This window comes from Cervus elaphus, chromosome 22 (assembly GCF_910594005.1).
Source record: "Cervus elaphus chromosome 22, mCerEla1.1, whole genome shotgun sequence".
In the NCBI taxonomy this organism is placed as follows: domain Eukaryota; kingdom Metazoa; phylum Chordata; class Mammalia; order Artiodactyla; family Cervidae; genus Cervus; species Cervus elaphus.
This window is the reverse complement of record NC_057836.1, coordinates 37,564,719-37,592,186: the sequence shown is the minus strand read 5'-3', so window position 1 is coordinate 37,592,186 and position 27,468 is coordinate 37,564,719. Positions and strand designations below refer to the sequence as shown.

The 27,468-nt window shown below is 35.6% G+C and overlaps 1 protein-coding gene across 4 annotated transcripts in view; it reads right to left on the bottom strand.

The window, feature by feature from the left end:
• The window catches only part of CCDC91 (coiled-coil domain containing 91), a 371,982-nt gene that overhangs the window by 275,421 nt on the left and 69,093 nt on the right, over positions 1-27,468 (bottom strand). For all 4 annotated transcript variants that reach the window (XM_043880595.1, XM_043880597.1, XM_043880594.1 and 1 more), the window contains 2 exons: positions 10,270-10,312; positions 6,999-7,077 (listed from right to left, as the gene is read on the bottom strand). In XM_043880595.1, the coding sequence (XP_043736530.1) occupies positions 6,999-7,077; positions 10,270-10,299 (109 nt within the window). In that variant the 5' untranslated portion in view covers positions 10,300-10,312. The remainder of the gene's footprint in view (positions 1-6,998; positions 7,078-10,269; positions 10,313-27,468) is intronic.

Below are 27,468 nucleotides of genomic sequence, written 5' to 3'. Positions count from 1 at the left end.
TTCTCTTCAGTATTATAGTTCTTTACATTGACACCTGTGTTCTAGGTTTACAGCTGTGTTTTTAGATTCAGTGTAATTAGATCAGCACTGTGTCAGTGGGACCACACAGGTAAAATGAGCTATCATGATTCAGCCACTGGAGGCTACTCATATCACAGACACTATAATCAGAAAAAATTTAGAAATAAACTTAGAGTGCAAACTCTGGAAGAACATTTAGATATCATCTAGCCCTTCAATTTATAGATTAAATAAGTGACTTTCAGAGAAGTTACACAGTTGGCTAAAGGCAAAAACCAGAACTCCTCATTCAGTGTCAGAGATAATGGATTCTAAAGCACATTACAAACCTAATCTTCAAGGTCATAATAAATATCACTATTATATTCTCTATTATATGCATTAATGAAGACAAAAGCATAAACTACTGAAAATCCACATAAGGCCTAATATATGTACAGGAATAATTCATACCTTTATAGAAGCTAATCATTTTAGTCCTCATTTATAAGGTTGACTTCAGACAAAATAAAGGTGAGTTAAAAATCTAGGAGTTAAGAAAAAAAAAGTAGCAAAAAGAAGCTAACTGGCAACCTTCCATTTAAACACCCAGTGTAACAATATTAGAAAATTACTACACTACAATTGAAATCCAGTTGATGTCCTGGCAAAAAATGTCCAATGTGGATATAAAGCAGAAGCAATGGAAAGTTTTCAAACATCACCAATACTGCCTATTATAATACAGTATGTGAACATGTAAAGTTACCTTCAAATTTTACCTCAAAGATAGATCAGACCAATGAATTCAGTTAATATTTACTATCCCTGTGTGCAAACCACAAATTAATCTGAAGGAAAATATCACAACTTTTTCTCAAACAAAAAATGTGTGGACTCAGGTTCTGAGTTCTTATAGATGTGTAACACAGATTCTACTGGAAAAACAGGGTTAGCAAGGAGAGTAATGGGATATTAATAAAAGGATCGATTTGTTGTCCTAGGTTTTCCTGGCCAGGAGAATGGAGAACGGAAAAACTGAACCATGAAATCAAAAAGGCATCTGTCTTCCAGGTTTCTTTCTGCCAATGTCTTGAGAAAAATGCTTGAACTTTCCTGTTGGCTTTGTATGCAAATAGCTCCAGATGCAAAGTGAACCACATCTAAGTTACTCGGTTCAACATCTGCTGATCCAACTCCCATTACTCCTTATAAAGGGTCGGCTTGTGAAAGACAGTTTAGTTGTTTCCTATATAAGCTGTTTTGAAGGAGCTAATTTGGATTAAAGTATCTATCTGGACCATGTGCTTTTACCTTTGATGGTCAGTGCATTCTAATGTGGTCTGTGTAGTGCTGTAAGGAACTTGGAAATATATTGGAAAGGACAGTATTCAAGGTTTTGCCTTGGACCTTGCCTTCTATGCAATTTACATTTATACGGTTAAAAGTAAAAAAGCGCTGCCTTTAAAACAGCACCACCCACACTGAATACAATGGCATCATGATGATACTTTCTGACTTAATATACTTTTCATGCAACCTCTATCATAGATTTGAAGCTAAAGTTATTGATAAAAGCACTTGCCAGTACTAACATTACATTTCATGGAACATCTCGTCATTTGAGATGACTCTTTTCATATGGTATCACTGAAAGTGGCATAAGTTGGTCCACGGCACATGGCACTTTGTGTCAGATATACAGTATATTTTCAAACATGTGATAAATAAGTGTATTAGCGAATGAATGAACAAGTTAAATAATTAACTTAAATAAACATGGATTCTGTAACTTTGAGTATGCTGAATTCAGAAAACATAATCAAAAATATACAAAAGCCAAACTAAGACTAACAGTCTAATGTTCTCAGAATTTGCAAGGTCAAGTAAAGATAGAATCCTTCCTTCAGAAGACTATGGTAGGAAAGATAATTTGTAATGAAGGTAAAAGTGGAGTATATGTCTACGTGTGTGTGTGTGTGTGTGTGTGTGTGTGTGTGTGCATTTGCATTTGTATTTGTATAAAGGAACACACATTTGCATGTGTATAAAGGAACACAAACATATGTACATCAAAAGATAGACATTCATTTCAAAAAGTTACTTTTCTAAAAAGCAGTGTTACCAGTCTTATAAAAATTTACAAAAGACAGTTAATTGCTCAAAAATGATTCTGAAACAATAGATTTCTCAGCCAAAAAAACTGTTTTTCTAAAAATATAGTTCTTAAAAGAAGACAACTAAAAAAAAAAAAAAAAAGAAGCCAATTCAAAAACTTACTGGTATCTTATGATATGCAAAATCTGGAATGACTTTTCTTTGGGAAAATGTTAGAAAAAATAATATTTTTAAAAGGAGGTAAAAGAACTGGATACTGTTATTATTGTTTCTATACTCCTACTATTTTGAACTAAAATTTAGCCTAACTGCTGCTGTCCTCTACTGTTACCTGCCAACACACTGTAGGACCGGGGGAAAAAATCAGAATAAAAAACAACTAAATAGCTGTTCACTTTCTGAGAATCTGTGGCTACTCTTGTTAATCATTATCCCCAGGTTATCTGTCTAAACAGGAAATAACCAGGAAAGTTAGCTGAGCTCCAGACGAAACAGCTTGTTAGCCATCCTTGAATAATTATCTAAGATTTCCAGGTGTTTTTTTCTAGATTACTGTAATTTTTAAGGAAAACTTAAGTTTGCCTTCCTTTAACTTGTGATTGACAGGCTATTTAAATACTCTCAAAGAATTAAAAAAGTCAAAAAGAGTTACTTGAAAGTAAATCTGCTCTACTCATTATCAAGAAACAATTACCAAGCACTGTACATTAGCAAGGCACAATGCTACACTAGGTACTTAGGATTCAAAAAAACTTTAACACATAATCCCTGCCCTCCAAGGCTTAGACTAAAGTAGACATGCAGAGATGAATGTCATATTGAATAACTAATACTTTTAAAAGTACAAATTAGTACACCAATGTCTAAGGCAGCATTATTTACAATAGCCAAAGGAAGCAACTTAAGTGTCCATGGACAAATGAACACATAAACAAAATGTAGTCTGTACATACACTGGAATATTATTTAGGCTTAGAAAGGCGGGAAATTCTGATGCATGCTACTACATGGATGAAACTTGAGAATGTATCATGCTAAAGTAAAATAAACTGGTCACAAAAAGGAAAATACTGGATGATTCTATTTATATGAGATATCCAGAGTAGTCAAATCCATAGAGATAGAAAGTAGAATGGGAGTTCACAGAGGCTGTGGGGAGGGGAAATTGGGTAGTTACTGTTTAATGGCTAAAGAGTTTCAGTTTTACAAGTGAAAAAGTTCTAGAGATTAGTTGCACAACAATATGAATATAACTAAAAATACTAAGTTGGACACAAAACTCATTAATATGGTGGGGGAAGGGACAAATTGGGAAACTGGGATTGACATATATGCACTACTATACATAAACCAGGTAAGTAATAAGAACCTACTGTATACCACAGGAAGCTCTCTTCACTACTCTGCAATGACTTCTATGGGAACAGAATCTCAGAGAGTGGATATATCAACATGTACATGTATAACTGATGTGCTTTGCTGTCCAGCAGACACTAACACAACACTGTAGATCAAATATATTCCGATAAATCATTAATTCAGTTCAGTTCAGCCGCTCAGTCGTGTCTGACTCTTTGCGATCCCCTGGACTGCAGCATGCCAGGCCTCCCTGTCCATCACCAACTCCTGGAGTTTACTCAAACTCATGTCCATTGAGTCAGTGATGTCCTCCAACCATCTCATCCTCTGTCATCCCCTTCTCCTCCTGCCTTCAATCTTTCCCAGCATCAGTCTTTTCAAAGGAGTCAGTTCTTTTTTAAAATTGTGGTTAAATGCATATAATGTCAAATTTACCATATTTATTATTTATTAAATTTTTATTATTTATAAATTTTAAAAGGCACAAATTGGTATATGCCAAGGGCCAAGGAAATAAGAGAAAAAAAATGATACAGCTCAGACCAAAAAGCAATTATGAGAAATGGAACAAATTCAGTGAGAAATGTATTTATTTTACAAGAAAAATAAGACTCAAGTGAGCAGACAGGGGATGAAGGCAGGTATGACAACCAGAAGCAATGGCAAACAGTAGCAGACATCATCTAGAAACATAATGTAGATCACAGTTTGATTCGTAGGCTTCAAACAACAGCCAGGGAGATGAGCTAGAGGGTAAGGCTACAAAGGAGAGAGGAAAATGTTTGAGGCAATTCTCACTGAATAGCAGAATGGTACCAGTCGCTCAGTCATGTCTGACTTTTGCGACCCCGTGGACTATAGCCTGCCAGGCTCCTCTGTCCATGGGATTCTCTAGGCAAAAATACTGGAGTGGGTTGCCATTTCCCCCTCCAGGGGACCTTCCCAACTGTACATAAAGGAGACTTCATTAATGTGCATTAAAGGACACCCCAGGTTAACCTGTTATAGAAAACTCTCTTGAGTCTTTAAATTCTATACCAATTCTCACTGAATAGCTTTTACTGAAATGAAGCAATATTCATCACAGTTTTACTAAAAGTAAAGGCAAGAAGAAAAAACGAGATTCATAATTTCATATTCATTCACATCTTACACTCTCCAACTCCTATGATTAAGGAAGTGCATAGACACATATCATTAATTAGATGCCTCACCATAAGGAGGGATGGGCCTAGAGATAATAATCTGTGTGAAGAAGCAACATGTGCATTTCATTTACTCTGCAATTTTTAAATTTCATTATCAGCACTGCATATAATCCAATATTTTAAAAGATCCCACTAAGTAAATGATGCTAATACTACAGAAAAATGCAAGTCCCTAGGTACCTCCTTTCACTGACAGTATTGAAGGCTAAAACAGATAGTCTCAGAGGCAAATTATCACAGTTGCTATAAGGAAATCATCCTCTAACTGACTGCCAGCCCTACAGCAGACTAATCTCTAGGCACACTAAGCCAACTCACTCTTTATTTACAAAACATTTGAAATGTTCTATGTCTGAGGTCTGTGTTGCACTATTCCATACTCTCCTTACTTCTCAGGTCCCTTTTTTCCCTCCTGTTCCCTAATTATGGGCATCCAAATTTCTCTACTTAACTCTATTCTTTCTATACGCAGCTTCCCACTGTGATCTCCTACAACTTCAACTGTCATATCAGTGGGAAAACTCCCAAACCAAGACCTCCAGTCCACCTTTCTCCTGAACTCTAGGTACTTGAAATACACATGTCTAAGACAAATTAATTAAGGCCTCATACTGTCCCAAACCAACTCTTTTAAATTCTCTATTTCTTTTCATGGTAATACCATCCTTTTTAGAACCAAGTCTTGTAACCTTAAAAATCAATTCTGACTCATCCTTCGCCCGTACATGCAATCAGACAGTCCTGCTGATGCTTTTCTCAAAAAACAGAGTTACTGACAATAAACTGAAATAAGAACCTGAAAGTCTAGATTTCATTCCTAAACATATTTATCTGTATCAAACTCCAAAACTTTCATAAGCTATCATTTCATCATCTGAACAATGGGAAGAATGCAGTTGCCCTACCTATTTCACAATAAACAAATACATAATGTCACCCTGAAAATCCTCAACCATTATGTAAATATATTATCTCGTCTTCCTACCCCCTCCGCTGTCACCCTAGTCTAGTCATCTATTCAGTTACTTATTCATTCATTCACTCATTTTTTTCTTTAATTATAGGACCAAGTACAAGCCAGGTACTATGTTCAGCATTTAAAACATAACAACAGAACAAACAGATATACCCTTACATAACTTACAGTCTAACATGAAAGTCAGAAAACAGGTACATGTAGATGGGAGAAGGTTCTCTGGGAAAACTTCCCAGAAAAAGAAATATTAAAGTAAAAAACAATACATAAAACAAACATGAGTCTATATGTTAAGGGTGTGGGGGAGAGCAGCAGTAGGAAAAAGATGAGCAATTTGAGGCGAAGGAAACAACACTTATACCCCTCAAACAAGAATGAGCATCCTAACAGTGCCATCCTCTTTTCCACATTTACACCTTTACTCCATGCATTTTTCTCCCTTCAAAATCTTTCTCCATTCTTATCTCTGCCTATTGAAATTAAATTCATCCTTCAAAGCCCAGATAGATGATATATAACCAGTTTCAAGGATAATACTTGACTCACGTGAGGCATGAAGTAACATTTGCTAAAGGAATGGATGACAAAATCATCATTCTTCCAAAATCACAAATCTGCTTCATATTACATATACACATACACTTGCCTTATCTTTCCTTGAAGTAAAGACATGTCCACATAGTGTCTCATGCATAAAAGGTACTAAAAAATATTTGTAAAATGAATAATTCTAATAATCTGAGACAGACCTGTTAAAGAATATTTTCATCTTCGACTCCTGACTTTACAATAATTTGGCAGAAAAAAAAGAAAACACAAAATAATATTTAGACATGAATTATATTAATACTGAACAGTAGGTCTTCCACAAAATACTTCTCAATAATGGAATTTATTTTTGTATTTCATTTCTTAAATGGCTTAATTCTTAATATTTTTGAATGACTTTCCTATAGAAATATTTCTAAATTTAAATACTGTGGGGGGATAACAAATAATTTTTAGAATATTAAGAAAAAGAAGTCTTTAATTAATGAACTGGACACTCTAAAAAAATTACTTGGCATTTCACCTTTCTAAAACTAAAACAAATTTGGAAATGCAAATTGTACTTTAATCCCATTCAATGCTGATGGTATCATTTTTAGAATCATGCCTCAAGCCACCATTTTCAGAATTTGTTATGCAATTCATATTAGTTATGCAAAAAACTAGGTTAAATTTGGGTCATTCCATTTATCAGATTAAAGAAGGCAAAGTGCAAAGGTAGAAAGGTGCTTTCAAAAGAAAGACAAAAATACTGAATAAGAAAAACATTCATAGTTACTCTATAGTACCTGCAGGAAAAGCAGCCCAAGGAATGGCAGGAGATGTAGTTTGGGTTTCCCCATTTCCATCATCAAAAATCTCTGCAGCCTATAAAACAAAGGCAAAATTATTTTAGAAAATCTGAAAAGTAGAAATGTTATTTAAGCAATTAAGCCTCCCAATTCTACAAGTATAATTCTCTGTAATACACTACACATTTTCAAATTTCCTCTGAATACTAAATTGTTTTTCAGTCTTCAGTGCTACCACCTCCAACTACTAGTCACTGCCCCCAGTGCTTGTGCTCTGTCCTTGAGTAAAGTTTTCCTTCCTTACTCAGATATATTTCCTGTCAATGAAATTTTATTTTACATATCCTCACAGTTTCATTTCTGAACCTGCAATATTTACCTATGTATATAAGAAAAATACATTATTTTTCTTCAAAAATTTAGACACTACATCTTTTTATTTAATTATCACAAGATCAAAATGAGATTAAAGAAACAAGATTTACCCATATGCTTTAATAATATACCAGGCTTCCCTTGTGGCTCAGCTGGTAAAGAATTCGTTTGCAATGCAGGAGACCTGGATTGGATCCCTGGGTTGGGAAGATCCCCTGGAGAAGGGAAAGGCTACCCACTCCAGTATTCTGGCCTGGAGAATTCCCTGTATAGTCCATAGGGTTGCAAAGAGTCGGACACGACTGAGCATCTTTCACTTTCACTTTAATAATATGCCAGCTGGGCTTACCAGCATTCAACATTTAGAAAATTCTTAAACCTGACATTTAAATTAAACCCTCATTTTAAACAGTTTTAAACTATGAGACAGTCAATTACTGAATGTTGAGTTTGTGGGTAAGAGTGCAGAGTTTTCTCTCTCTTTAAGTGTTCAGGTCACAGAAAAATTACTATTGGGAAAAAAGGGCCAGAATTTCAATTTGGATTCTGCATTGAGTTGTCGGCCAAAAAGACAGTCAATTGGGCAATTGACAAGCAATTGAGGGAATCTGCCACAGGAGTTAAGTGATGTTGAATACAGAAGCTACTCTCTACAAACTATGAAAAATGTGCTAAGTCACTTCAGTCATGTCCGACTCTGTGATCCAATGGACTGTAGCCTGCTAGGCTCCTCTGTCCATGGGATTCTCCAGGCAAGAATACTAGAGTGAGTTGCCATGCCCTTCTCCAGGAAATCTTCCCAACCCAGGGACTGAACCCACTTCTCTTAGTCTTCTGCATTGGCAGGTGGATTATTTACCAATACTACCACCTAGGAAGCCCCACAATTCATGAGGGAAGGCCAAAAAAATAAAATAAAATAAAAATACTGCATATTACCTGACCTAGCCATTCCATTTCTAAGAATTCATCCTAAACATATAATTGTAAAAATTTACCCAAAAGGATGTATACCAAAAGGTTACTTATACTAGACAATTACTGGATACAATCTAAACATTTACCAGAAACCTGATTAAATAAATCATCTTTTACTCATATACTGGAATTCTCTAGAGCCATTAAAAATGTTTTAGAAAAAAATCTTAATAACATCTAAAATATGTTCACATAAAATACAGATAGTGCTTGTCTAGTAAAAAACTATATATTTATCTAGAAAAAAGGTAAGAAAGACAAAAAACAAATTAAAAACAAGGTTTTCTAGTGGCAATTTTTATTCATTTGGCTATTAGTTGTTTTTCAATTTTTCTGCTTTAAAAATACTTCTAAAAGTAGAATACAATTATTTTTTAACTGTATTAAAAATAATTTCAGAATATTCTATCAATGCTTAATTCACTGACATTGATAACTGTACTGTTGTTAAGCAAAAGAATATCCTTATTCTTAGGAAATAGTAACACACACTGAAGTATCTAGGAGTAAAGAATCATAATGTATTTAACTGATCTTCAAATGTCTCCTCCCAGAAAAGTTTATATACCCAAGGATAGAAACCTTTCATATTTCTACAAGCAAAAGAATATCCTTATTCTTAGGAAATAGTAACACACACTGAAGTATCTAGGAGTAAAGAATCATAATGTATTTAACCGATCTTCAAATGTCTCCTCCCAGAAAAGTTTATATACCCAAGGATAGAAACCTTTCATATTTCTACAACAGAATGTATAAAGAAAGAATCCCAGCAACCATAATTAAATTGGAATGGTTGGTTAGCATTGTACCTGTATAATATTCAAAGGAATAGTTCCATTGAATATACACTGAAGTATAACTGTTACTCTAGAGAATACTATCCACTCTTAGTTCTCTGATAAAACAAATCAAGAAACATAATAAGATTCAATCACCCAACAACCCAAAATACTAAGGCAAATGCAGAAAGCATATCAATGTGCTAAGCAAAAAGTTTTAGATGAAATGCAGAAAATAGGTAAGTTCATATTCTAATTATTTCCATATTAACAGATACTAAAGAGCAACAGGAGAGAAACTGATCCTAACCTAAAATAAACTCATACCATTCTTTCATGACATTCAGAACACTGAATATATACTAATGTCTCATTTCTCCTACTGTAATGTCATCAATTACAGTCACTATCTTTAACAATCTCCTTTTCTCCAAGTTCCAAACTAGATAAAAGTCTTTCTTAAAAAAAAAAAAAAATCACAGAGCTCACTTGATGGTAGTTCCAGGACTTGAGCTCAGGCATCCTGACTCCTAATCCAGAGATTTTCCTGCAAGACTATACTGGCTCCATAAAAATAACAGGGTTACAAAATATTTCAATAAAACGAACACACACTGAAAAGGATTAAGGAAAAGACAGGACTTCTTCAGTTAACAATTTCCTTACAAAGCATCCCTCTAAAACCTGAGAGAATAACAACACAAACACACTAATTAGCTCTGTAAGCCACAAAAAGACGATGTACTTCATACACTAAATCAACTCATTACAGGCATAAACATGAAAATATGTCACAGGTCTTCAACACTCATCCCTCATCTCACAAGTATTTCCTAACAGATATGTATCCCAACAGAACCATCTGCTGACAATTTCTCACATCTCTTCTTCAGTGCTTCCACCAGTAGCACTGAATTACCTCAATTTAAAACATTCCTATGGGTATGATCAAGTGTTCAATAATAATAAATCAATTTTAACTTGCAGAGGGAATATATTTTAATTTTTCTGCATTTCATTTTTTTATTCCAGAGTTACATTGAAAATGATCAAGAAAGGATCATGAACATCAATGATTAATAATACATTTAAAACAATTACACAAGTAAAATAAGGTAAATAATAGCACATACCTCAAAACCACCAAAATCATCATCATCCATTCTTTAAGTGCACCTGAAAAACAGAAGACATTGAAACAAGCCCACACACATAGTCATTTATGTCAAAACACTTCTCTCACTTAAGGGTATATACATTTTGATTTGGTTTTTTGATTTGTAAATTAGAACTATTTCATTTGGGTTAAGAAAATGATTTAACTAAATGCATATGCATTTTTAGCATAAAAAGACTGAGATTTTGTTTGACAAAATTAGCCATTCTGGCAATATTAACAATTTCTGTGACTTTTTCAGCAACCATGTATTTTGCCATTTTGTGTTGAGACGCCAGGAGTGGAAAAATATTCTTTTACATTTTAATTTGCTTTTCCCAAATTGGCACTAGGGCTCAATTCAATAATGCTTCCTGCTTTTTGCATCTATTCCTCAGTTGTCTGGCAACATCAGCACAAACTCCAGCTAAGAACAGGACTGTGGTGAATTTTTGGAAATCTGTCCCACACCACAAAGGTTCTTCCCTTGGTTTCATGGCCGAGGTTGATTTAGATTTTCAAAATTGATCAGCATTTTTGAGCTGTGGCCACAACTTCTGGAGCATTTTGATATGTGTATTTTTAGCTGAAACTGCTTTGCACTTTTGGAAAAATGTGGAGCAAGTTACTAGGCTGATCAAGATAAATCAAGTCATGTATTCATGGAGACCAGGGAAGAGAAAAACACAAGCAAATATCCAGAATACCTCTCTTCTTTACCCTTAAAATATGTAAGCGAGACAGGCAGTGGGATAATACATGCTTTATTCTGTCCTAAATGCATACTACAAAAATAAGAGGGTAAAACTATGAGTGCCTGGGCTTTAAAAAAAAAAGAAAAAGGAGATGCTTTCATCGAACAAACCGTGAAAGAACTAAAAAACCTAGAAAGGTAAAACAAGTAATAAGTGATATATATCCAAACAAAACTAAATTTACAATAAATTGTTAATTGGTGGACAGAAGTCACACTCTGGTCAATAACTGGTTTTTCTTTTCTATCTTTCAAAAGTGGACATGTTCAAATATTAATTACAGCTTTCTTGACTCAATAATACAAGATGGACTTCATTACAGAAAACCTTCTCCAACTTCTAAAAAAAGAACAAAAACAGCTGAGCAAATTAAACTATATATGCTAAGCAATAATTCTCAAGGTATTTTCTAAGGCATTTTACTGACAAAGCAGCTGTCACGCTTTACCTCATCACCAAAACTACTACTGTTTGTGCACATGCTCAGTCATGTCCAGCTCTTTGCAACCCCAGGGACCACAGCCTGCCAGGCTCCACTGTCCATGGGATTAATTAACACTAATGCCTTGAAAAATAAAACTCAAAAATAGTCAAAGAAAAGTAAACAGTAAAAAGCAATCTCAGGATCGTTTTAATAGACAAAGAAAATTTATTTTCACAGAAACTCAGTAGGCAATGACACTATAAGAAATATACAGATAGAAATATTCAATACATTATAAAAATGGACATACCAAATTATAATACCAGTATTGTCATCATTACCCACAATTTAACAATCTGTTGAAAAATTTTCAAAAGATGTACTTCTCCAAAAATCAAAACGAAGCAAATCATCCACATACACTTAAAAAATATGAACCAGACTTTCAGAAACTTTTGATGGTGGTTAGTTTGAAATGGAATTCACAATTCTGATGCAAGTGAGTAGAAATCTGTGTGTGCTTACATTTTTCATGAAGAAATTATGAAAGAAGAGTGATATGGATACAGAGAATTAACCAAGTCAAACTATAAACACCAAGTTTGTCTTTTCCATGTGTCCCACAAATCTCAGGAGACAATTAAAAGCTATTTTTAGCATCTGCAAACACTGTACGCAAATAATTTGGTTTCAAAAGAATGCAATTTTTAAAGTAATGCATCTATGTGTTTTCATATGACACAGTCCAATAAGTTATTTGTTAAGATACCAGAAAATTTGAAAACAAGAACAAATACCCATGCCTAAGAATCATTCCAGCCTGTTTGCCTGTGGTAATCAACCAAATACCATCAGCTTCTTAAGTACTGATTTAGCTCTACAAAAGAAGATGTTAGTGACCACAGATGCTTTCCATATCCCAGCAATTATTACATATTAAAATGCAGATGAGTCTTTCGGTATTTTATTTTCAAAGAAATATTAATATATTTTAAGAGGCAAATGTGTCCTGAGTTTCTTAAAATACAGTACTAGAGAAATAAAGATTATTTTAAAGTAACAGTCTTTCTCTGAATAATTTAGCTTCAAATTCTGAAATAGTTTCTGTTCCCTTCTGAACATTTTAAAGAGGAGGAGGAAGCAAAATTAACAGCACTGATTTGTCAAAATCAACTTTACAAAATACAAAAACTAAAAATTAGTTTTTAAAGGAAATATTACAAGTGTGGGCTTCTTTATGGATTTAGTTATTCCAATACATTTAGAACAATTCTTCATCTACAGTGCATTTATTAACCTTTTAGAAGACTTCCAGCACTTAACATTATCTGCCTGAAGAACAAATAAAATAAAGCAACACCAAATATTTCTGTCATATAAGTTATAGGATCATGAGCCTGGCCAAAAAATTGGCATATCCGTATCATGGCAAGTGGAGAGATGAACACTTTGTTATGATTAGCTATCTTTCTGTTGAAAGATTTCATAAAATCCAGGTTTAACAATGGACATGACTTAGTGACTGAGCAACGACAATTCTCAGACTTCTTTATATCAGAATTTAATCTCTTTTTTGCATTATTGTATTAATTCTCTCCTAAATTACCCTCAGTATTTAATATATTGCTGATATTTCACAAGAAAAACATAGACACAACACTTAGAAAAGAAAAATGTGTTAGTCGCTAAGCAGTGTGCGACTCTTTGTGACCCCATGGACTCTAACCCACCAGGCTCCTCTATCCATGCACAACGCTTCATGTAACATTTTTACTGAGCAACTCTACAGAAGGGATCACTCAAGGTCCGAAGTTACAGTCTGCTGTAGACCAGAGGGCAAGGTGTAAGAAGAGCATGCAAATATAAATAACACAAAATATAAAAGGGTCTTAGAAAAGAAGAAGAACATCTAAGGTGGGAAAAATTTTTCAGAAGTTGGAGCATCATGAAATCCTTCAGGTAAAAGGAGACAACTGAAATTTATTTCAAGAGAATTTAAAATGACACATGGATTATACTCAAGTCTTTTCCTAAAATCTTCTCCTAAAAGATAGCAAGGAAGGATTGGATTGTTTGCTTCCACATAAACAAAGGTCAAAGAGTAGGTAAAAAGAAAAAAAAACTGGAAAAAAAAAAAACGGAATGCAAGTACAAGGAAGACGAATCTTACGCTATCAGAGGGGAAAATGAGAATCAGTCACGTTTGTATCAGGGAAACCACAAAAGGCTCAGGAATGGGCAGCACTGAAAGACGAGTAAAGATGAGACTCAACCTAAGAACCACAGATATATCCCAAGATCCCCTCCCAGAATCGGCACAACTGGGCAATTAACAATTCCTCATCACAGAAGACTGAAGGTTTAATCTTTGGACAGTATAAAAGCAAGAATCTCCACACTGGAAGATCAGAGACAGGTGAATAAATCAAAATTGTATTAAATTTTGAGACCCAGTCCCCCATCTTCTTTCACCACTCAGCAACCAAACTGCCAGTTGCAGGTCTTCAACTTCTAAACAGTAGATTATAAAATTCTTCTCTGATCTAATCTAATCACTCCCTGACAAAGGACCTCACCAGACATTCCACAAAGATACAGCTCACTCAGGTAACACTACGTTGACAAATCCTACCCATATACGGGTCAAGAAGCAACAGTTAGAACCCTGTATGGAACAACTGATTGGTTCAACATCAAGAAAGGTGTTCGAAAGGGCTGTCGGCTGTCATCCTGTTTGTTTAATCTACATGCTGAACACATCATAAGAAATGCCAGGCTAGATGAATTACAAGCTGGAATCAAGATTAGCGGGAGAAATATCAACAACCTCAGATATGCAGATGATACCACTCTAATGGCAGAAAGCAAAGAGGACTAAAGAGCCTCTTGATGAAGGTGAAGGAGGAAAGTGAAAGAGCCAGCTTAAGACTAAATATTAAAAAAAAAATAAGATCATGGCATCTGGTCCCATAACTTCGTGGCAAATAGCAGGGGAAAAGGTGGAAGTAGTGACAGATTTCCTCTTCTTGGGATCCAAAATCACTGCAGACAATGTCTGCAGCCATGAAATCAGAAAACGATTGGTTCTTGGCAGAATAGTGATGACAAACCTAGACAGTGTGTTGAAAAGCAGAGACATTACTCTGCCGACAAAGGTCTGTATACTTAAGGCTATGATCTTCCCAGTGGTCCCATATGGTTGTGAGAGTGAAAAGTGAAAGTCACTCAGTTGTGTACAACTCTTTGCAACCCCATGTACTGTAGACTGCCAGGCTCCTCTGTCCATGGAATTCTCTAGGAAGAATACTGGAGTGCGTAACTGTTCCCTTCTCCAGGGGATCTTTCTAACCCAGGGATAGAACCCAGGTCTTCCGCACTGCAGGTGGATTCCTCACCATCTGAGCCACCAGGGAAGCCCACAGTTGTGAAAGCTGGACCATAAAGAAGGCAGAATGCCAAAGAATTGATGCCGTCAAAGTGTGGTGGGGGAGAAGACTTCTGAGAGTCCCTTGGACAGCAAGGAGATTAAACCAGTCAATCTTGAGAGAGATCAACCATGAATACTCACTGGAAGGACTGATGCTGAAGCTGAAGTTCCAGTATTTTGGTCATCTGAAGCAAACAGATGACTCATTGGAAAAGTCCCTGATGCTGGGAAAGACTGAAGGCAGAAGGAGAAGGCATCAAAAGGATGAGATGGCTAGACAGCATCACCGATGCAATGAACATGAACTTTGGGCAAACTCCAGGAGATGGTGAGGGACAGGGAGGCCTGGTGCGCTGCAGTCCACGGGGTCGCAAAGAGTCGGACATGACTGGGCTACTGAACAGCAACCCACATACATGGAATTTCTAATTTGCTCCTTATTTCATTAAGAGACAAAATAAGTGTAACTGTTACAAGAAGGAAATACAGAATTCGGCTGCCTGGATTCAGATTCTAGCTCTGCCACTTACCAAACTGTGTAAAACTGGGCAACTTATTTATCATTTTATGACTCAGTTTTCTCATCTGTCAAATAGGAATAATAATAATGGTAACCAATTCCTAAAGTCCTTGTAAGGATTAACTAAGTTAAAATAGACGAAGCACTTAGAACAATGTCTGACACACTTTAATCCTTACATAAGCATAAGCTACCTTATTATTAGTGTCTCATTTATATCTGAAAAGAGCCAAGGACAATCACAGATATGTAGAAATGAAATTACGGTTGCCAGGGGGCGGCGGAGAGATAATTTGGCTGCCTTTGAGAAGGCCATGTACACACTGCTATATTTAAAATAGATAATCAACAAGGACCTATTGTACAGCACATGGACTCTGCTCAATGTTATGTGCCAACCTGGACAGGAGAGGGGAGTGGGGAAGAACGGATACATGTATATGTATGTCTGAGTCCATTTACTGTTTACTTGAAATTACCACAACATTGCTAATCAGCTACATCCTAATAAAAATAAAAAGTTTAAAATACGGAGGAAAAAACAATAAGAGTATTCAAATGACAAAAAAAAAAATAGCTAATATGAAAAGAGCAGAGGTCAATTACTAATAGCTCCAGAAAGGATGAAGTGACAGAGCCAAAGCAGAAATGATGCTCAGTTGTGGATGTGTCTGGTGTGAAAGTAAAGTTCAACGCTGTAAAGAACAATACTTCATAGGAACCTGGAATGTTAGGTCCATGAATCAAGATCAAGGGGACATGGTCAAGCAGGAGATGGCAAGAGTGAACATTAACATCTTAGGAATCAGTGAACTAAATTGGAGGGGAATGGGCAAAGTTAATATTCAGAATACTATTATATCTACTATTGTGGGCAGGAAACCCTTACTAAAAAAAATGGAGTAGCCCTCATAGTCAACAGATGAGTCTGAAATGCAATATCTGAGTAAAACCTCAAAAAATGACAGAATGATCTCGGTTCATTTCCAACGCTAACTATTCAACATCACAGTAACCCAAGTCTATGCCCCAACCACTGATGCCAAAGAAGCTGAAGTTGAACAGTTCTATAAAGACCTACAAGACCGTCTAAAACTAACACCAAAAAGAGACATTTGGTTCATCACAGGGAGCTGAAATACAAAAGGAGGAAACAAGAGATATCTAGAGTAACAGGCAAGTTTGGCCTTAAAGCACAAAATGAAGCAGGGCAAAGGCTTACAGAGTTTTGTCAGGAGAACACATTTGGTCATTGGTCATAGCAAACACCCTTTTCCAAGAATACAAGAGACGACTCCACACATGGACATCACCAAATGGTCAATACCAAAATCAGATCGATTACATTATTTGCAGCCAAAGATGAGAAGCTCTACACAGTTAGCAAAAACAAGACCTGAAGCTGACTGTGGCTCAGATCATCAGCTCCTTACTGAAAAATTCAGGCTTAAATTGAAGAAAATAGGGAAAACCACTAGGCCATTCAGGTATGACCTAAATTAAATCCGTTATGATTATACAGTAAAGTGATGAATAGATTCAAGAGATTAGATCTGGTAGATGGAGTGCTTGAAGAACTATGGACAGTTTCATAACACTATACAGGAGTCAGTGAACAAAATCATCCAAAAGGAAAAAAAAAAAAAGGCAAGCTGTCAAAGTGGCAGTCTGAGGAGGCTTTACAAATACCTGAAGAAAGAAGAGAAGTGAAAAGCAAGAGAGAAAGGGAAAGATATATCCAAATGAATGCAGAATTCTACAGAATAGCAAGGAGAGATAAGAAGGCCTTCTTCAATGAACAATGCAATGAAGCAAAGGAAAACAACAGAATGGGAAAAACTAGGGATCTCTTCAGAAAATTGGAGAGATCAAGGGAATATTTCATGCAAGGATAGGCACAATAAAGGACAGAAATGGCAAGGACCTAACAGAGGCAGAAGATATTAAGAGGTGGCAAGAATACACAGAAGAACTATATTTTAAAAATGTCTTAATGACCAGGATAACCATAGTTGGTGCGGTAACTTACCTAGAGCCAGACATTCTGGAGTGTGAAGTCAAGTGGGCCTTAAGAAGCATTACTAGGAACAAAGCTAGTGGAGGTGACAGAATTCCAGCTGAGCTATTTAAAACACTAAAAGTGAATGTTTTTAAAGTGCTGTGCTCATTATGCCAGCAAATTTGGAAAACTCAGAAGTAGCCATAAGACTGGAAAAGGTCAATTTTCATTCCAGTCCCAAATAAGGGCAATGCCAAAGAGTGTCCACAGGAGAATTGTGCTCATTCTGCATACTCATTAAGATTACACTCAAAATCCTTCAAGTTCGGCTTCAGCAGTGCATGAACTGAGAACTTCAGGATGTACAAGCTGGGTTTAGAAAAAGCAGAGGAACCAGAGATCAAATTGCCAACATTTGTTGGATAAGAGAGAAAGCAAAGAAATTCCAGAAGAACATCTACTCCTGCTTCACTGACAATGTGAAAGCCATTGTCAAAGACAATTTACATTGTCTATGTAAATCACAACAAACTATAGAAAATTCTTAAGGAGATGAGAGTATCAGACCACCTTACCTGTCTCCTAAGAAACCTGTACGTGGATCAAGAAGCAACAGTTATAATCTTACATGGAACAACAGACTGGTTCAAAATTGGGAAAGGAGTATGACAAAGTGTATAGTGTCATCCTGCTTACTTAACTTATAATCAGGGTACATCATGCAAAATGCCAGGCTGGATGACTCACAAGCTGGATTCAAGATAGCAGGAAAAATATCAACAACATCAGATATGCAGATAATACCATTCTAATGGCAGAAAGGGAAGAGGAACTAAAGATCCTCTGTGAGTGGTAGCTGCCCAGTCATGCCTGACTCTTGGCAACCCCATGGACTGTAGCCTGTCAGGCTCCTATGTTCATGGATTTCTCCAGGCAACATTACTGGAGTGGGTCCTCTAGAGATCCTCTAGATAAGGGTAAAAGAGGAGGGTGAAAATGCTGGCTTAAAACTCAACATTCAGATTTACACGTATTCCCCATCCCGATCCCCCCTCCCACCTCCCTCTCCACCCGATTCCTCTGGGTCTTCCCAGTGTAAATCTGTGGCTGATTCATATCAATGTATGACAAAACCCACTGAAATGTTGTGAAGTAATTAGCCTCCAACTAATAAAAAAATAATAAAAAAAAAAAAACTCAACATTCAAAAAACTAAGATCATGGCACTCTGGTCCCATCACTTCATGGCAAATAGAAGGGGAAAAAGCAGAAGCAATGACAGATTTTATTTCTTGGGGCTCCAAAAATCATTGCAGATGGTGACTGCAGCCATGAAACAAAGATGCCTGCTGCTTGGAAGGAAAGCTATGACAAACCCAAAGAGCATATTAAAAAGCAAAGACATCATTTTGTGAACAATGGTCTGTATAACCAAAGCTATGGTTTTTCCAGTAGTCATGTATGGATGTAAGAATTGGACCACAAAGAAGGCTGAGTGCTGAAGAATTGATTATTTTGAATTGTGGTGCTGGAGATGACTATTGAGGGTACCTTGGAATGCAAGGAAATTAAACTAGTCAATCCTAAAGAAAATCAACCCTGAACATTCATTGGAAGGACTTATGAAGAAGCTAAAGCTCCAATACTTTGGCCACCTGATGCAAAGAGCTGATTCACTGAAAAAGAATGTGAAGCTGGGAAAGACTGAAAGCAAAGGGGAAGACAACAGCAAAAGATGAGAAGGTTAGATAGCATCACTGACTCAATCTGAGCAAACTCCAGGAGACAGTGAAGGATGGGAAGCCTGGTATGCTGCAGTCCATGAGGCTGTATAGAGTCAGATATAACTTAGAGACTGAACAAAAACAACAATATGAAAAACAGAAATGAACCCCCCCAAAAAAAGGAAAAAAGATGGAAGAAACAGAGACTACATATGAGAGAAATATTTGCTAAAAAATAAAAACTATAATGAATACCTTCAGAGAGTTGAGATCAGAAGAGAGTGCATTCATGAAATAAGAACAAGAAGCTTTAATTTGGGAGGGAAGTTGGGTGGTATATAACCAGACTAAGGTCTTGAAAATATAAATGATTACAGAAATGAAACACTTCAGGTTGGGTAATAAAGCTAAGAAAATCTCCTTTAAGAAGCAGAGTATAAAAGAAAAAGAAATGAGATATCAGAGTAAAAATATAAGAAATTATAAGATCCAGTCTAGAATATGCAATATTTAACTTTAGGAATTCTAGAAAGAATAGAGAAAACAAAAGATAAATCATGAGCCAAATAATAAAAGAAAATTTTTAAAACTAAAGGATATAATTTGCAGATTTAATGGTTGCTCACATGTCTAAGAAAATAGAAGTAAAAAGCCACACTAGGAGTGCAGTGTCTTACATCCTACAAAAAAGGAGAAGATCCTACAAGCTTATAAAGAGATAAAATAGGTTTTGTACAATGGATAGAGAATATATGTAATGGTATTAGACTTTACAAGAGCATCACTGAAAGGCAAAAAACAATGAAGCGATGATGCTAAGATTTTGAGGGAAAATTCCACAACATAGAACTTTATAATCAGCCAATTCAACAAGTGATCAAGTAGAAGGAAAATAAGTCATATTCACACCTGACAGTCTCAAAAAAAGAGTTATTTCCCAACAATTCTATGAAATAAACCAAAGGAATAAGACATGAGGGAGACAGGATTAAGAAAAAGGAGATCCAACTAAAGTGAAAAACAAAAGGAATTATCCCAGAAAAATGAAGTGAGTAGCAAGAGGAGACAGCAACAAGTCTAAATTGGAGTAGAGAAGAAAGCTCCTGGGAGATGTATTCTAGGAAATGAAATTAATAGACTGTCTCTGTTTTACCATAATAAGAGTAATTTTAAACAACTGGAGAAAAATTTAGGCTTGAATAAGTGATTAGAAAATTAGCTAAATGAAAACAGTGAGAAAACAATGTGTTAGACAGGAAAAGCAAACATAATGTACTACATTTTTCAGCTGTGAGTAGTATTTACACGGTCATAATAACGTTAACAGTGAATAACTACTTGTACCAAAATTATAATATAACCATATTGGGAAGGTAAGAGAAAGATGATGAAGGATGTGGTATGAGCCAGAGGTAAAAGACAGTTTAGGTCTGATCTTCCATATTGGAAAGACAATGGGTATGAAATTTAAAAATCAAGACATAGCAATAATAAATGTTATTTTGTGATTAACTGCTAAACACTAAAGATTCAGCTATATATGCTGTTAAACATCTTGCTTCTAGAAAGCAAGAAATGGACAGGCTGGAAGAGAGGGCATCATAAGATGGACTTAGGCCATAACAAGCCTTTTACAACTTTGAACTGTGAGCTCTCATAATTGACTTTTTTAATGACAGCATAAAAAAAATCACGGCACAATGAATCAAGTACTCTTTATTTGCGTTGAAATACTACTCTGAAAAGAAAACTCAAGGCAAGTTTTATTTTTCAAAACAAACGGTAAGAGAAGGCTTAAATATTTTAAACTAGCCTTTAATCAGTGAATAAATGGAAAATGTTTCATGTTAGTCTTCTTTATGACATGTTCCCGTATTATAAATATTTATACAAAATGTAAAAGTGTATCTCAGACACCAAAGTTGCTCAAAATAAAATGCAAACAAACACCAAATAGAAAAGTAGACAATTTAAGTAACTGACTTCAAAAATTACCATCTCCAGAGATTATCCAGAGTATTCAGTCATCCCAAAGTGCCTTATACTGTCCACTCAGCATTTAAGTCAATCTCTATCCCATCTGGAAAATTACTGGCTAACCAACATCCAAATTTTTTTCTATTTGAGACTATTTCATGCCATGTTTCCTAAAAGTAACAGACAGGTGATTTTTTTTCAGACAATCCAAAGCAAATATAAATGGGTAAGAGGAAACATAACAAAGGAAACACACAGAAACACAGACAGACACACACACCCTTAGCCAAGGTAAAAGTGAACAGCCATTAGTTAAGGCTGAACTAAATGGAAGAGTCTAATCAAAACACAAAATCAGAATTTCAAGCTTATCTTGTCAAGGAAATTATTTACCTGAATTTCCATAAGGTCTTCCAAAGTAATTTATGGACCACTTCTTAAACTTTTTTTACTCCCTAGAACCTTGAACTATGCAGTTCCTAGCACACAGTAGGAACTCCAAAAAGTAGTTTTGAATCAATGCTTTTGGAATAAATGACTGAATGAAAGCAAATGAGTTACTAATAGTTCCTCCATAACTCTGCTTTTCCTCTTATTTCTCCAAGAAAAATACACTGGAGTTTGAGCACAAAAAGTCTACATCTTAGAAGAAATTATAGTGCCACACTCACTCTCTTATTCAATTATTATTGTGGCTAATGGTAATTTTGAAACTTCCTGTCGTTATTGTTTTTCAGTCACTAAGTTGTGTCCTACTCTTTGCGACCACATGGACTGCAGCACATCAGGCTTCCCTGTCCTTCACTATCTCCCGGAGTTTGCTCAAATTCATGTTCATTGAGTGGGTGATGCTATCTAACCATCTCATCCTCTGCCATCTTCTTCTGCTCACTGTGTAGAGGTCAGTATACATGCACAGAGCAAGTTCTTTGGATTCCTCACTGGGAACTTTATGCCCATAAACAATATAATCTTCCTCTGATCCAGCTCTCAAGAGGGAAATTCACCAGAGAAAAACTTCATTTTCTTAGCCTGGATTCACATTTTTTAGCCAATGGATAAATTTAATTCAGGAGAGAAATTGCGGGAGACCTCATTTCAGCCTCAATCCAAGTCACATTTACATTAAACTTTTAAGACTAGAGACACTTTTCTGGTTCTTATAACTCTTGGTTCTATTTCTCAATAGTTTCAGAACCTGGAGTTCTTACAAGGCACGAGATAATAGCTCTCATACAGAACCACCAACAATATCCAATTGCCTGTCTTCTGCTTAGAAGGATCATAAAATTCATGTTTCCCATCTTCAACTGAGTCCACAGTGCTGCCAACCACATACATTTTTTCTTTAATTAGGCCTCTTGCTCCCCTTCTCCAGAAGCTATTTCAAAGATTCTCAGCTCTCCTCAAACTTTCCAACCTATTACTTTCAGTAATCGAAGTACATGATCAAGCCTCCTGCTAAACAAAGAAGGCATCTTAAGGGAAGGTCCTTTACTTTTTTCCACCAAAACTATAGTTACTAGCACGTGTACCCAACTATGATGTGCTTAGTCACTTCAGTCGCGTCCGACTCTTTGTGACCCCATGGACTGTAGCCTGCCAGGTTCCTCTGTCCATAGGGATTCTCCAGACAAGCATACTGGAGTGGGTTGCCATGCCCTCTTCCCGGGGATCTTCCCAACCCAGGGATCGAACCCAGGTCTCCTGCGGATTCTTTACTATATGAGCCACCAAGGAAGCCCAACTACTCCACTTCATTCTGCTCATAAGGAAAAAGAACTCCTCCACCCACTTGAGACTAATTCCTCCATCTGTGCTCTGAGACCTGACTCTCTCAATTATTCCTTCTCTTTATTAAACATTCAACTTTCCCCTTTTATTTGGCTCCTTCCTATTCACACTGAAACATGTTCCACGTCCTACATCTTTAAAAATGAAACAAAACAAAAACAAAAGCAAAACCATCCTTAACTGCACATTCTTCTCCAACCACAGCCCTCTCCTTTTCACAACTCAACATCATAGATGCTCTATTCTTAAAGACCTACAGACCGTGCCTGCAACCAATTACCTCCTTTTCACCAAATGCAAAAAGACACTTTCAATTCCTTGTCATATTTGAACACTAACAGCATTTGACCAGTCTTTCCTTCTCAAAACACTCTCAATCTCCGGCTTGCAAAACAACCATACTTGTTCCCTCTTTTTTCCTGTTTCTCCGACTGCTTCTTCCCAGTCTCCCTTACAGGTCCTTCTTCTACCTACCCTTTAAATGCTGGCATTTTTATCTCACTTCAAATAAAGTCTCTGGGTTATTCATTCCTTCAGATTCACTTTATTTACAAACAATCTAAGGGATCTCTAGTTCAGATCCACCTCCTGAGCTTCAGATCCATAAACTCAACAGACAACTGACTAGTTTCTTTTTCATCTAACAGGTACTTCAAATTCAATACAATCAAACCTGAACCTAAGATCTCTCCCACCGACCTAAAATTGACTCTTCCTCTAGGATTCGTTCACAGTTGGCCAAGAACAAAAGCTGGAGTCATCCTTGCCTCCTCCTTCTCTCACCAAATTCTATGTCTTAAATACTTCTAGAATTTATCTACTCAACTGCTAATATTTTTACCCTAGTTAAAGCACCTTTATGTTATCTGGTTCATAGTATCAGCCTTCAAAATAGTTTTCTGCTTCCAGTTTGCTCCTTTCTATTCCATCCTCCACTCTGCTACACAGGTGATTTCTTCTAAAGACTCATGCCTCTATAGAACACAAACTCAAGCCTCACCACTAAGCAAAGCAAACATGAAGACAAAGTTGTAAATTGAGACTAACTAATGATTAGAAGAAAAAATGTATTCTGCAAAAAGCCTACAATTACATCACAATATTAAGACAATATTATGAGGGTACTCTATATAAGGAGCAATAGAGAAAATTGTTAGTTAACAATACAGGACAGTGTTGACAACTTTATACAGTGCTTCATATCTTTCATAGTGTTATATGCATTTTTTTTATCTTTTTCTATTTATAGTGAATTTTCATTTATCTGGACAGATCTATTTAATAACCTCATCTATCTGGAACATGGCTGTTCTGCTATAATAAGCATAAAACTCTAAGGTAAATTGTTGTTGTTGTTGGGTAAAAGTAAAATTAAAACACAATGTCTCAGTGTTCAGTTATTTAACCACAGACAGCTTTAAACCCTTGTTAAGAATGTGTTTACTCTTCTCCTAGACATAATGAGAGCGCCCAGTGCCTCTCTGATCTAAACTATAACTCCCTCTGACTCACTCTGTTCTAGCTACATAGCCTCCCTAACAATCATATTCCTGCCTCAAGGCATTTGGTCTTTTTTTTAATTGTTTATTCCATTTTTTTAAATAAAATTAAGATATGGAAACCCACCACCTGGCATAAAACTGAAGATCCTAACAAATTACATGTAACCCCTCCTTGGCTCTCTCTGGACTCACAATCCTAAATTTATTTTTCATCATTCCTTTGTTTTCAAGTTAATGAAATTCCATTTTATATCTACCACCAAAAGGTATATTTTAGCTATTTTTATAGGGCATCCTATGACATAAATTTAGGGGATTTAATTTTTTCACATTATGTTGCTAATATTATTTTAGCTGCTGTTCATTCTTTTTTACTACTTTAATATACCATAGTTTATTCAGTTACTTTCTTTTCAACAAACATTTGTGTGGCTTACAATATTTTGTTACTGAAAAGATGTAACATAATTAATCTTTCTTAATGCCTATTAATAAAATCTTATAATTTTCACTGAAGAAGTCTTATATATCTCCTACTGGATTTATCCCTAGATAAAAACATTGATACATTAATATCTTCTTTTAAATTGTATTTTCTAGTTGTCTGATGCTGTTGTGTAACAATACAACTAACTTTTAACTTTTGTATATTAATCTTATATCCATTCATCTTTGCTAAACTGACATCTAATAATTCATATCTTTTGATTTTATATATAGATGAACATATTATCTCCAGATAACAATTTTACTTCTTTCCAATTCTATCTCTCTAATTTATTTTTCTTATCTTCAAGCACAGGCTATGTCCTCCAATAACGTGCTAAGTATAAGAGGTAATGTGGTGACTGTAATCTTCAAAGACATTATCAAAAATATCTCCTAACTCACATGTTCTCCTCAGAATGAAACACTGATACTCATTCCAAAGAGTCATAATGTCTCTGTTTTCTCCTTTTGAAACCGCGGGATATTAATCATTAAACTTCCAAAACCAATATTGTACAGTAGAATTAACATGTGTGACTTTCCCAGTTAGGTCATAAAACTGTAATTTCTGATTGTGTCCTTGTATTGCCTGACTAGTAACCTAGCTGCCATGTTGTGAGAAAAGCCAAGCCAGGCCACATGGAGAGATGACGTGGAGAAGTCACCTGCAAGTTTTTCAACTGATTACCTGAGTCCCCAGCCAGCAACTGGAATCGAATCACAAGATATATGAAAATACTTTCAGATGATTCCAGCTTCCAGCTATCCAGCCACAGCGGGGAGCAGTAACAAACCTTCCTATTTTGCACTGTTCAAGTTCCTGACCCTCAGAATCTATAGGAATAATAAAATAGTTGTTTAATGCCCTTAAGTTTAGGATGATTTGTTATGTACCTATAAAATCACTAGAATGGGTGATAACATTCATGTCTGTAACATTCCTGTTTTTAAAGGGAATGTTTTCAATATTTCCCCATTTAAAAACATGTCTGTTGATTATTGTTGGTTTTTTTAGTCCCAACAGGTTAAACAATTTCCAACTTCCCTAATTTACTAAGCATTTTAATCATGAATTTACATTGATAATTAGATGCTTTTTTCTACCTTACTGACATTACCATATGATTTTTCTCTTTTAATCTATTAATATCATTTACATTTATAGATCATATAATAGTTATCTATCCTTGCATACTTGAAATAAACAGAACTTGGTGATAGCATTTTTCTTCTTTTACAATGTACGTTTCAAAAGTAAATATCTTGTTTGAGATTTCTTCATCTACACTCATGAGTGAAATAACCTGTAATTTTCATTGCTTGTAATGCCTTCATCTGGTTTAGATATCAGGGTTACATAGGGCTTTCTGAACTAGGTGGGGCAACATCCTCTTTTTCTATTAATTAAAAGAGATTGCATCAGATTGGAATAACCTATTTCTTAAAATTTTGGTAGAAACTTGCTCAGCAAATCATCTGGACTTGTTGCTTTCTTTGTGGTAAGATTCAATTTCTTGTAATTATAGGATGATTCAGACTTTTAATTTCTCCCTCATTTTTTGTAAGTAATATTTTTCTAGAAATGTGTCTATTTCTTCTAAGTTTCTAAAAAACAGCTGGCATAAAGTTGTTAATAATATCATCATGGTTGATTTTTTTATTGTGGTAAAATAAATACCACATAAAATTTACCATCTTAACCATGTTTAAGTGTAGAGTTCAGTGGTATTAAGCATATTCATATTATTATGAAGTCACCATTATCTGTCTTTTCATTTTTCTTTGCAAAACTAAAACTCTGTCCCCATTAAATGCTAATTCCCCATTCTCATCTCCCTAGTCCCTGACAACCATCATTCTATGTTCTGTCTATCTGATTTTGACTACATTAAGTACCTTATATAAGTGAAATTATACAGTAATTGTCTCTTTGTGAGTGGTTTACTTCACACAGTATAATGTCCTCAAAGTTCTTCCATGCTGTAGCATATATCAGAAGTCCCTTCCTTTTTAACTGAATAATATTCCATTATGCCACATTTTGTTTACCCATGTATGTCAAGATACTTAGGTTGTTTCATATGTCTCAGCTTTTGTGAAGAACACTGCTATGAATCAGTATCTTGTACTCTGCTTTTAATTATTCTGAGTATCTATCCTGATGTGGAATTGTCAGAGTATATGGTAATTCTAGTTTTAATTTCTGGAGGAACTGCCATACAGTTGTTTCCCACAACAGCAGTACCACTTTGCATTCCCACCAACAGTGCTCAAGAGTTCCAATTTCTCTATATCGTCATCAAAACTTATTATTTGGGTTTTTTGTCTGTCTGTTGTTGGGGTTTTTTTGGTAAGAGTAGCCATCCTAATGAGTGTGAGGTAGTATCTCATTACAACTGACTTTGCATTTCCCTAAGGATGAATGATGCTGAGCAAGTGTGCAGCATGTGCACTTCTTTAGAGAAACGTCTATTCAAGACCTTTCAGTTCAGTGCAGTCGTTCAGTCACGTCTGACCCTTTGTGAGTCCATGGACTGTAGCATCCAGGCTTTCCTGCCCATCACC